This window comes from Puma concolor, chromosome D2, assembly GCF_028749965.1.
Source record: "Puma concolor isolate L17-30 chromosome D2, mPumCon1.1.hap2, whole genome shotgun sequence".
Classification (NCBI taxonomy): Eukaryota; Metazoa; Chordata; class Mammalia; order Carnivora; family Felidae; genus Puma; species Puma concolor.
In genome coordinates, this window is record NC_141677.1 from 70347156 (window position 1) to 70359277 (window position 12122).

Consider the following 12122-nt stretch of genomic DNA (forward strand, 5'->3'; position numbering starts at 1 on the left):
TAAAAAATGGAACTTTGTATGATAAGAGGAAGGTCACGTTGGGCCAATGCAAAGAATGAACGCACCAGAAGGCAAGGATATAGTCCTGGCAAGAACCTTCCAGAGCAAATCAGAGGGAACAAAGTACCAAGTTCAGATAGAGGGTCTGGTGGAGAGCAGGGTTCGTGGTCTGGGGTGTCAGGGTCACAGACATGTCATGTACCCAAAGGGCATGGCTGCATGGTCCAGGCACGTGGTCGCCACCCTTTCTGGAGGGCGCACTCTCGAGAAGGCTGCATTTGAAGGCTTTCGAAGGATCCACAGAAAATAGTGCTCTAAGAAAATACTTGCCTTACTTGTCAAAAAAGTAATTTCTGAGCAACTATTATGAACTAGTGGAAAAAACCTAACACTTCAGTATAGAAAGATATGACAGAAGCACCAGGTTTAAAGGAATCTTTACAGAAACTCAAAGTAGATCTCTGTGATACGAATATTTATTAAGGAGATAAAAGCTTGATCAAATTTGAAGAGCTCTGGGTCAGTGATAAAAACCATCCACTGGGGGTCCATAAATTTATGCAAGGCTATTTCCTATGAACATTTTATTAAAGTCCTATGTAAAGTCCAACAAGAGCAATGGTATAATAACCTATTAGGGAACTTTCAACTACGAATTTGAGATATCAAGAATATATTCATTTTTTGGTTTATTAAAACAAAACTACACTTCTGTGCTTCTGACAATACATTAACAGGCATAAAAATCAATCAACATTTCCAAATAAGTTTCGTTCACAAAATCACATAGTATTATTTCACAGTACTTTATAGTAAGCCTTTTTACAACAATTTAACATTTCTTTGTACAACAGGAAAATAACACCTTCCATCAAGGCATTTCAGAGCTTTAGATGTTTAGAAATAAAGGCAAAATTCTTCCAAATGTGCGATCATTAGTTTGTATTAAACTAGAATGCCAGATGCCAAGTCTCAAGTTCCTAAAAAGAGTGTTTTAAAAAACAGATTTACATCCAAATTATGTCTTATAAACTTCAGTGATAGGTCTTATCATTTCTAAACACTAGAACTATCTGTGGATAAAAATCTGCATTCAGTTGTGCAATATTTTCTTCTAGATCTGAATTAAAATCTTCATTATTTACCCCAGTTAATCCTTGTGTTAATTTTGCTACTTTCAGGGAAAAACCCAGGATCATTGACAGCTGATCTTTCCATCAAAGGAAAGATATCAGACTACCTATATTACAGTTTTCTGTGCTTATTGTCTCCAGGGGAGGAAATGTACACCCATTAACTAGAACATTAGATTATACAAAATGCATGCAAATTCTGCCTCCCTGCTGTTACTGTTTAACGTAGTGCTTCCCAAAATGTTTTCCATGGCTTCGTGGAGGTTCGTAGGGGTGTAAAGGGGTTTTGAAAAAGATCCTGGGGTCACAATAGTTTGGAAATGCTGGGTTAAACAGGCTTGGGACCGGCACACCCTGAGCCCTTGCTACACTAGAGCAAACCATGAGTTTCTAAAAAAAGAGGATTCGCGTACACTTTTATTTTACCCAGCAACACTTCTACAAAACACCAATGAGCATCTCACAGCACACTCAGATTACATGGAGAACCACGGGATGTGCTTTTCCCCTTTGGGGGACCGCAAGTTCCACAATCTGAGTTTACATTCATTGCAATCCGCTCACCTCTCTGACTTCCAGAGACGACAAATCCGAGAAGGAAGATTCGGAATACTTTCTCTGTTACTAGTGCTACACGGTTCACACTAGTGCCTTCCCTTTGTTTTTCTTCAAAGCTAAGCGAGCAGAAATTCCTTCCCCTTTTCTGAAATCACTTAGGACATTGGTAATTTGAAAGCGTGCAGTTTCGTATTGCTTGTTATTGGATTTTGTTTTTTAATTTGACTCACAGTCTTCCCCTGGAGGGCATGCATTTCAGGTTTACAGAAATGCAATAGAGTAAACTGTAATAAATTATTTACAAGCACCTAGTTTGTTTATTCTTACATGGAAGCCATTCGCTTTTGGAAAACAGTGAGAATAAATCTTTAAGCAAAACAGTGCTATCTGGAAGCCTTACTGTGATGATGTATGTTGTTTTCAGTAATGAGGCACTGAAGAATGAGTTGTGCTAAAATTAACTCAGGGTCAGCTTGTGTGGATGAGCATAACTTTGGTTGAGATTTTTCTTCCTTAAAAAAGGTTTTCAAAGCACCAGTTAATTACAAAAAGCATGCATATTTATTCTCACAGTGAGTTAAGTTGCAAGAGAGCTAGCAAATCATACGTTGCATTCCCCAAAGCATCTGATTAGATTTCTAGAAGACAAACCAACTGAAAAGGGAAATGAAGCCAGAGAAGCCACTGTTTCCTGCTTGGGCGGGCATGGCGGGAGCTCTTAGCAGAAGTCACAGGCAGTGCAGCCGATTCCACTCACGGTCAGTCCCAACCCTGACCCTCCAGGTAAGTAAGAGACAGCCTGAGTAATCCTTGATCTATAATTTAGAAGGGGAATGAGAGAGATGAGTGCAATGACTGCCTGCCTAGAAAAGGGCCACTCACGGGGAATAAGGCAGCCTCCGTGGGTGTTCCCCATGGGCACAGCTCCAGCCAAAAGCAGACGCGTTCCTCTCTCCCGGTTAGCAAAATGGAGTGCTACAAGGTGAAGAGCCCGCTCCGCACCAGAGCCGCCACAACACTGACGATGGCTTAAGGGTACATGAGTTCCTACAAAGAACGAACATATTTTAAACGTGGAATTTGAGAAGACTGGAAAAAGATCGCAACGGCACAGCGTTATTGCTAGGAGTTTCAAACGAGCTATTTCACACACTGTGAAATACCAACCAGTACCCTTCCCTCTCCCGACACGCACGGGATATTTATGAGACGCTATTAGTGTTTAAAGTCCAAGCTTATAAAAGTACACACTTAATTCTCAGTACCTTTAAATTCAAAGACTATATGCCATATTCATCAGGAAAAATTCCTAATTCCATAATACCGTGAACAGAAAGAACAATAAGCTGTTAGAAAATGTTTTAATATCACATGATCTTTATGAAATCCACACCATCACTACAACAAATAATTATGCTCCTGCTCATAAAAAGGCACCTACCCATTACGAGCAATTTTTCATCATAGTTTGCCACTATGTGGCCTCAGGGTTTCGGCATATTAGCCCATACACGTTTTTAAAAACCCATTGTTTTTCCTCGCAGCTAAAACTCCATAAATGCTTTCAACCATTTGCCTGTCGAGAGGGCCACCACATGCTGTATACCACACAGCCTGAGTGGGTACCAGTCACCTGGACTGGGGCAGTGCACAACCTGCATGCAGTACGTGAGAGCCCCGGGTCGGCAGCCTAGAGCCCCAATACTTAACACTATCACAGTCCATCAGGCCAAGCTAATCAAGTTAGGCCAGGTGCTATTTAGCGGAAAGATCCCTAAGAAGTAGCTGCACCTGTTGAGAGGCAGGTGCCAAGAGGGGTGGGAGACAGTGCAGAAATAAAACAGGACTTGTTCCTAAATACTTGCTGGTCATTTAAAACTCAATGGCACTTTTTATATGGGCAGAAGTGTTCAAAGTCAGTGTTCTGGCAAAGTTTACCTTGAATTTTGCCAGCCAAATTTACTTCCTGATGTTAACTGTTTGATCACATTAGCTCTATTTCTGACCTAACCTCATGTTTTCATGTAGTTCTTAAAACACTTTCTAAATCTGACTGCAAAGGACAGCACAGTGATAGTGATACCTGGGTGTGATAAAGATCAGCCCGTTCATTTGTAAAGCACTTTGGGATGAAAGGTGTCCCCTTTAAAATTTAGCTACTATTGACAAATATAAAACTGGAAAAAAAAACAAAAACAAAACAAAAAAAAACAAAACCACACACAGTGAATGGATGACCCGATCATGTTTAAAGGAAGCATTAACCGTTAATCAGAAAATATACCGACGAATTATCCAACAGTATTAGGTACACTATACAAGATTCGGTTCTAGAATGAATCTACGTTTTTGTGCCCATCACAGGAATTAGTTCTTAACAGTTATGCTTAAAGGTGAATCTCTAATAGACTCCAAGATGATTTTTTGATATCTCATTGTGTCATCTACCGACGATTTGCAAGCGGAGGCAGAGGCCCCAGCGTCACCTGCACGGGGGCTGCTGTGTCATCTCAGGGTGGGAGAAGCACAGGGCCGCGGAGGGGAAGGCACTTGTGTTCCCGCAGGTCACATCAGGACAGGTCAGGCCTGACCACACGCCGGCGCCTTCAACTCTCGAGCCGGAGGCTGGAGCCCACGAGGGACATGCCCCACTCCCTTCACTCGCCACGGGGCCAGGAGTCACCTACAGCACCACGAAGCTCAGAATGTATTCTAGGAGTTTTTGCCGGTTGCACTGAGGTAGAAACGTGCTGCTGAGTTCTAAAACAGACACTCTCTTTTGTTTGGTCTCTTTGAAAACCTAGAGAGAAAGTTGAAATTAAAGACAAACCGAAGAAAGGAGACATTTCTGGCACCAACCCTGACCTGTGTCCTAGACCCCGAGAGGCAGGAAGGCACATAAAATCATATCCTGGCTTTAAGCAAATGTGCATGTGGGTGTTTACGAGTACGGGGTGGGGAGGTTATGGACGTGGGTGTGGTGTTCTTGGGCAGAGTCCAATCAGTATACTTTAAAATTTGTGTTAAAATAAAGTCACAAATAAGTCCCTTACAAAGGCTATCAGTACCTCCATGGAACTCATGTCCCACAGCAAGGTAAAGTACACTGGACAATACTTCTCGCAATACCAGCAAAAACACAACAACTGAAAATCATATGGCTTCATTAACATCCCTACCAAAACTGTATTAGCAGCTTGAAACACCCCAGCACCTGTTGTATGTAAACGGTTTGGGGATGAAGAAGAAAATCGGCAAAGTTCTGGAACATCCAAATAAGTCTGTACTGATGGGCCTCACCTTCAGCATAACCCGCCCTCTCTCAATCCCCAGAAACGCTGTCAGGATTCGTCCAGCAGAAACTGCTTTTCTCAGGGCCCACCCCAAACAAAGGTGGCTCAGATAGACTAGATCTGGGCGGAAAGAGAACAGAAGACACAACTTTGTACTGTAAGTGGTGGGCACTCACCCCAATATCCTTGAACATTTTCACAGCATTCTTCACAAGGCAGTAAGTGGCACTCTCGGCTGTAGAGACAGGATAAGACCTTGTCAAAAAGTTCAGCAAACACAAAAATGCCAACATCCACAGTAAGAAAGCGCGGGAGGTGCTGGAGGCCTTGCGCACATCAGCAGACTGGGGCCAAGCTCCATTTCTGCTACCGCAACCCGTGAGGTCTCAAAGGATCTGCTGTTTACTTAAACTTGCTCTGTCATCTTTTAAGGAAAAAACAGCAAGAAGACAGACAGAGAGAGAGAGGGAGGGAGGAAACGAGAGAGAAAAGGAAAAGAAGAAGAAACACCAACAACCATCTTGAAAGGTTCTGGAGAGAGGCAACCAAGACAGGGTGTAGAAATTCTGTTAAACTGCACAGTGACGCACAGACGATGCTCACTTCAGTGGAACCAGAATGGGCACAAATCTAGAGGTTAGAAGAAGAGAATTCTGGACCCGGGTTTGCCCATTAACTAGCTATGTGATCTACGATAGTTTCCTCATCTATTAAGTGGGTGGCTCTATCTCTAGATATTCATCTATATGGATATGGAGAGACAGAGAGAGATGCCTAGAGAGAAATTATCTCTAGATCCCTTCCAGCTCTAGAAAATATCGATTCCAAAGCAGTGTCAGTCCTAAGCCGTTAACTATATAAAACACTATTCCCACCAGATCACACTTCTTATACAGCGAATGCCAGCCGGGTGTGGAGCACTGGAAACACGAGGCTGCTGGAGTGCAAACGGGCACGACCACCCAGGAATCACCTGCAGTGCTTACTGAAGCTGCCAGACGACTGCTAGATGCACCCAGTGTACAAGTGGGCGTGTGTTTGCCCAGGACGTAGGACACATTCACAGTGGCGCCTGTCAGAGTAGCTCCGAAGTGCAGACAACCCAACTATCCATCGGTGATGGAGAGAAATTATATGCAAGAAGTATTTATATGGTGGAGTACTATAAGGCAACAGAATGAACAACCGCCCACATGCACTAACATGTACGAACCTCACTTACGATGTTAGGTGAAAAAAGCCGGACATAAGACTATGTAACTGTATCATTCCGTTTATATAACGTACAAAAACAGACACTAACAGGAGTCTATGAAGTCAGAGGTCAGGTTAAGTGTGCAGTTTTTCCTAACTGTCTACAATTAGCAGATTCCTATAATCGAAAGAGGCACAGCTTTTAAAAGAAGCCACGGTGGCGACACACATACCATACACAGCGACGCTTCTTTCCGTCCTGGCGATCAGGTATTTGTGCAACTTCTGCAGATACTCTGGCTCCGGAACCGGGCCGGCGAAGTTGTGGATGAAGATGGCGGCAGAGCTATAGGCCTCCAACAGGGGCCCCAGGAGCCTCTGCAGGAAGGTGATGAACTGCTGGTGCTCCTTGGACTGGCTCACCTGGGAGTGCGAGAGCGGGCCATGCGGTCACCCGGCGGGAGAGAAGAAGCAAGCGCGCGGACACAGGGGCCTCCCGAGAGGCGGCAACTGAGACGGCGGCCTCTCACTGGTCACCCCCCAGAAGCAGCCTGCCACTCCGGGGGCACAGACCCTCTGCCGGAAAGGACTCTGGATGTGAAATGGGTTCTTCACGACAGTCCTCTTTCCTGCAGTACTTGAGATTTACATTCACTCAGCAGCTGCCTGGAAGAACCAGTCATACTTAAATGACAGAATTATGACATTTTGCCATCACTGAAAATAGCGGGTCCCAAAGCGGGGCCCTCCAGGGTTCGAAGCCCAGCTCCACAGCACTCGAGTGTGAAAGAAGGCACCTGGCAAGACCACCTGGCAAGGCTCGGTCCTTCCCAGCCTGCACTGGCTGCCACCACTAAGTGGCCTCGGGCCCACATGGTAACACAGTGGGGATGACAGTAGTGGTGACGAGATGTGTGTGGCAGACGGGGCTCTCACTGCACCCACCCCTAACAGGCCAGCTCGGACAAGCCCCTGGCAGTGCCGAGGTAAGACCACTCCCCCTCTTAAAACCATGAACACTCAAAATGGAAAAACTCCTAAAGGTCATTTCGACTCTCCAAAAGCTACACCTCCTGAGTCTGTGGGGTGTGTGTGTACGTGTGTGTGTGTGTGTCTGTGAATTGGAGGTATCATACCACTGCAAAAAGAGTAAACTACTTAGTGCCAGGCTGCCTGGGTGGCTCAGCTGGTTATGCAGCTGACTCTGGCTCAGGTCATGATCTTGCAGTTCATGAGTTCGAGCCCTGCGTTGGGCTCTGTGCTGACAGCTCAGAGCCTGGAGCCTGCTTTGGATTCTGTGTCTCCCCCTCTCTCTGCCCCTCCTCTGCTCACGTTCAGTCTCTCTCTCTCTCTTTCAAGAATAAACATTAAAAAAATTTTTTTAAAGAGTAATCCACTTAAAATACTCAGAAAAACATAGGTCATCAACTTATAAAATTACAAACCAGAGACAATCAATCTCTTAGAAATCTAAATTTTCTCCTCTGATGATCCGTATTTGTTTTAACTGAAGGCAAAGACCTCAATGTATGAAATTCTGGGAGGGTTGGCAAGACTGAGAATGACTCAGAAAGAGTCACCGGCCAGTGACAGCCGAATAGAAATCCCTCCCCAACTCTGGGCACTGCCTGGCTTTACTGATGACTGAGTGAAAGTCCTCCCTCTTCAGGAGTGAGCGTAAGTGTAGGGAAACACATTTGCACCTGTACCTGTGCATTCTGATGACAGGGCTGTGACAGGTCTCCTTCCCGACGTTCATCTTCCCGAATTTGCACTTCTATGTCCTTTTCCATTGCCTACACCCAAGCTGAATCACTGGGGGGTATTCATTCACCTCAAACATTTGAGTATCTTTACCAGGCAGAAAGCACTGTGGCTGGTTTATGGGTGCTAGAGATAGGAATAAGCCACCCGAGTCCCGTTTATAAGAACCTCACTAACTAAGGGCAACATAAACCCCAACTCTTCAGTGTAATGTCCACCAGAATTCTTCACCGAAGTACCTTCAGGTAGCAATCTCGCTGCTCCTCACCAAAATCACTGTCTTCATCTTCTTCATCGCTTCTCCAAGACAAAGGCTCCGGAAGCTTCTTGTCCCACTGCTGCTCAGCGAGACCAGGACTAGTATCTTCTTGGTCATCTTGCTATGCCAAAGAGACGACCAACAGGAAATAAATATGCGCAGGCACACAGACATCTGCCTGGCTGGACAGCAGACAAAGTATCCTCTCTCACTGCCCTCCCCTACTCCTGTTAGCCATCCACAGCATCCACAGAGCACCTCCCTCTCCAAACTCAGAATCACTTGGGAGAGAGCAAGGAAGGAAACAAGAAAGAGGCAGTGGGGGAAGCTACCAGACAGAGCAAATAATAATACCCCCACCTCCTCTAAATTGGTATCTACTTTCCCAGGCCGTACTTGCTGTCCTAAATCTACAAAACTTAAAATCTCAAAAGAGAAAAGCGTGTGTGTGCAAACCACAAGCACTGATATGTAAAACATCTCATCTTGGAATGAAAACTTCTGGGTATCACAGAATCAAGTCACAATGGGTTCTGGACAAGACCAGTGACACAAAAGAAACCAAAGTATTAAAAACAATCCCCAAAGACATTTACTCTCCCTATCCTTACTTTTCTTTTCATGTGGGCTTGACTATATACCAAATGTGATTACTGGCTGAAACAACTGCCTGTAACATTAGTTAAAATAATCGGGAGGAAAGAGAAGGAAGAGTGAGAACCTAAGCAAAGGCGAATAAAGCAAAGCCACCTCTCACCTCTGCCACTGTGAGAATGCCATACTGGATAAACCTTCCTACTGTCTCGTGGCAAATTTGGTAAAATGTCTGGCAGGGCTGAAAAGAAAAGGCATTTAAATATAAATGTCGCTGACTTTTCTAAAGACAGAAACACGGTACAAGGTGACTGCCAAATGCCTCCGTATCAACCCCCTCCCGCCACTGGGAAGCCTTAAGATCCCCGTTGCCCACCCTCTCGCTAAATGCCTGGTCAAAGGCAAAGCCCATGAAGAGCCCTCGTTCTGTCAGAGCACCCAGGTGCCACCACGTGCAAAGGGTGCCACCACGTGCAAAGGGTGCCCCGAGCTCAGCGTCTCCCGCAGGGGAGCAAGTCCTTATCAGGACTGCCTGTAGGGCCCTACCACCTATTTCTTTTTCTTTCTGAGACAATTTCTCTGCAAATGCTACCTCACAGTAAATACTGTACATAAAAGTGGTAGATGAGGAAAGACAATACTCAAATAGCTCAAAAATGACTCAGGAAAAGGACAAGGTCAATCCTGGGAGCTTTACCTACCCCATTCCATCCTGCTGTCCAAAGTTCATGCAAAACAGATTCCCCAACGGGACGACAATATACCACACACAAATAATGCTGCTACGGAGGAGGGCTGTACTCACAATACATGTACTCATAAATGTTCCAGGACACATTCAAATGAGTGGGAAAGAGTATTAGACTTTAAATAGAATATGAGTTCTTTTTGTTGATGATTTTGAGGAAACAGAATCTATTGCCTAATATGTATGTCTCATTGTGAATGTCTAGAAGTGCCTGAATAGAACATAAATGCTCATCAGTACTGCTGGGTCTTAGTTTTCCCATTTGTAAAATGACAAGGGCTTGCAAAGATGATTTTTAAGACTGTTTCTAGCTCTTATCTTCTGGGCATGTTAATAATTTACAAACCTCTGACCCAGTGCCTTATGTACAATAAGAGCTTAGTAACTTTGGATCTGATGGAGAACGTTGAGCCATCTGTCCCATCACGCCTCCCAGCTGCATGAAAGGTTCACTGGAGCAGTGACCCCAACAGCAAACAAAGATAGTACACAACATGTTGACCGGATGGTCACTGAGACCCAGGAGTAGAGCGTACAGCTTTAAAAACAGACCAAACAGCCTCTGAGACAAAAACACAAAGGTGGCTCGTGTTTTCACAAAAATGCTCGAGAAAAAGAACAGGCAACACGAAGGACTGTTCACTTACAAGAGCTATGGTGCCTTCATTAGAGAGCAGATAGCACAGGCTGGCGGCCTTCCGCACGAGCTGCTCCTGGCTGATCAAGTTAGGGGACGTTCCCGCAGACCCTCCGGAGCCCCTCTTGTGCAGAACCGCATAAAGGCTGCAGGCTTAAGGAAAGAGATGCGTCAATGAAGCCAACAGCCTTACAGCTCCAAGAATTTCCATAAATCCCTTCAGGATCCAGGGCTCATGATTCCATGGGATCCCAACTCCATCAAACACGTTCCTCAGGCACTTCCGACCCTCCTGCTCTCCTTCTCCTCTGCCCCCTCTTGATCGCAACTGAGCGCCCTACACTCATTTTACTGCTACGTGTAGTGCTGTCTCAGTCACGTTTCCAGCTCCTGAGAGCAAAACATGTTCCCTCTCCTCCTCAGTAATAAGTATACTATGCAAACAGTAATTCAGTAACTATTTGCTGATAAATGTATGAATAAGCTATAGTGATCGAGATTCTATTTTTATTTGAAAACTGAAAATACAGCAACACATTCCCTTAAACAAGGGGCTACCATCCAAATCAACACCACTCCGTGCTTTAGGCCCTTTTCCTGCCCATGAGGGTACCCCGGGGCAGGCCATACCTATGATGGCCTCCATGATGAAGACGTGGAGTACCCCGTTGCTGTAGAAGTTGAGTTCAAAGACTGATGGGACAGTTGTGCTAGGAGTAATAAAAAACTCATCGTTCCTGCTGGTGTGAGTGATCGTGACACAATTTCCCAGCAGCTGGATGGCGTGCATAACTACGTCTTCGGAGTTTCCTGAGAACCCCAGGTCAAAATCTCGAGCCAGGACTTCCTCCTTCATCACAAAGAAGTCCTCCACTAATGTGGAGAGATCAATTCCCTAGAGAAACAGACAGAAATGGTCTCACGACAGTGGAAAACCTACGTCCCAGAAGGCCATGAGGCCATTCCGAGGAGTTTTCTCCTTGCCTTGGCTTTCCTGCAGCCTGCTGTTGGCACATACAGGAAAAGGGCCAGAATACCAGTGCATAGGTGGTCAGAAAACTGGTGAAAAGGCCAGTCCTCCAGAAAGCCAAGATATTCACATCCAGAGAACACTCTGGCCACCACACGTGATAGGAGCATATAAGGTGACAAAGGGAAGCAGCAGCCATCTAAAAGTAAGAAGTGCTTATTTCTTAGTAGTAATTTCCCTCATTTTAAATATTTATCTGACAACTACTTATTTGGTGCATATGTACACATACACACACACACACACACACACACACACACACACACACACACAGGCACTATGTTTGGTGTTGAGAAATGACTGTGAATAGGACAGACACACTCTCCCGTCACAGGGCTTAGACAGACCCATTAAGGGAAGATGGTCCTAAATACAAATCAAATAGCTTGGAAACCGTCAGCTGTCAGAACACTTACTGCACATCAACGCGATATGCCTTATTTACGTGAACTGTATTACTCAAGGCATGTCTTACTGCCACATATATCATGCAGTCTCTGAGGTTTCTTTTCACATGGACTTTCTCCATCAGAGTTGTAAGCTCCTGTGGGCAGGCTGCTTAGCTTATTTTACTGTGTAGCTCACGAGCACAAGCCGGAACTGGGCCAGACTTATTAGCGAGCGAGTATCTGGACAGCTGCCCAAGCCTTCTCGTGCTTTCTCAACTCCAGTAACACTGCAGACATACCTGCCTGTGTCTGTAGAGGAGCAGGCAGGCCACGATGTGTGTTGACATAATGGCACAGGACTTGCTAGCAGCTGGAAGGCAAACACAAAGCTTTAGGTTCCCTTCTCTTTTAATATAGCTGGAAGTTTCTAAAAGTACCTAAATCTTTTATTTATTTTCAAAGAGAGAGAGAGAGAAAGAGTATGAGCGAGCAGGGGAGGGGCAGAGAGAGAGAGGGAGAGAAG

The 12122-nt window shown here is 45.1% G+C and overlaps 1 protein-coding gene across 6 annotated transcripts in view; it reads right to left on the reverse strand.

The window, feature by feature from the left end:
- Window positions 1–458: 458 nt before the first annotated feature.
- GPAM (glycerol-3-phosphate acyltransferase, mitochondrial) overlaps window positions 459–12122 on the reverse strand; it is a 63386-nt gene continuing 51722 nt past the window's right edge. For all 6 annotated transcript variants that reach the window (XM_086680864.1, XM_086680861.1, XM_086680859.1 and 3 more), the window contains 8 exons: window positions 11899–11969; window positions 10811–11075; window positions 10191–10333; window positions 8959–9036; window positions 8182–8322; window positions 6412–6601; window positions 5161–5219; window positions 459–4491 (listed from right to left, as the gene is read on the reverse strand). In XM_086680864.1, coding sequence (XP_086536990.1) covers window positions 4375–4491; window positions 5161–5219; window positions 6412–6601; window positions 8182–8322; window positions 8959–9036; window positions 10191–10333; window positions 10811–11075; window positions 11899–11969 — 1064 coding nt within the window. In that variant the 3' untranslated portion in view covers window positions 459–4374. The remainder of the gene's footprint in view (window positions 4492–5160; window positions 5220–6411; window positions 6602–8181; window positions 8323–8958; window positions 9037–10190; window positions 10334–10810; window positions 11076–11898; window positions 11970–12122) is intronic.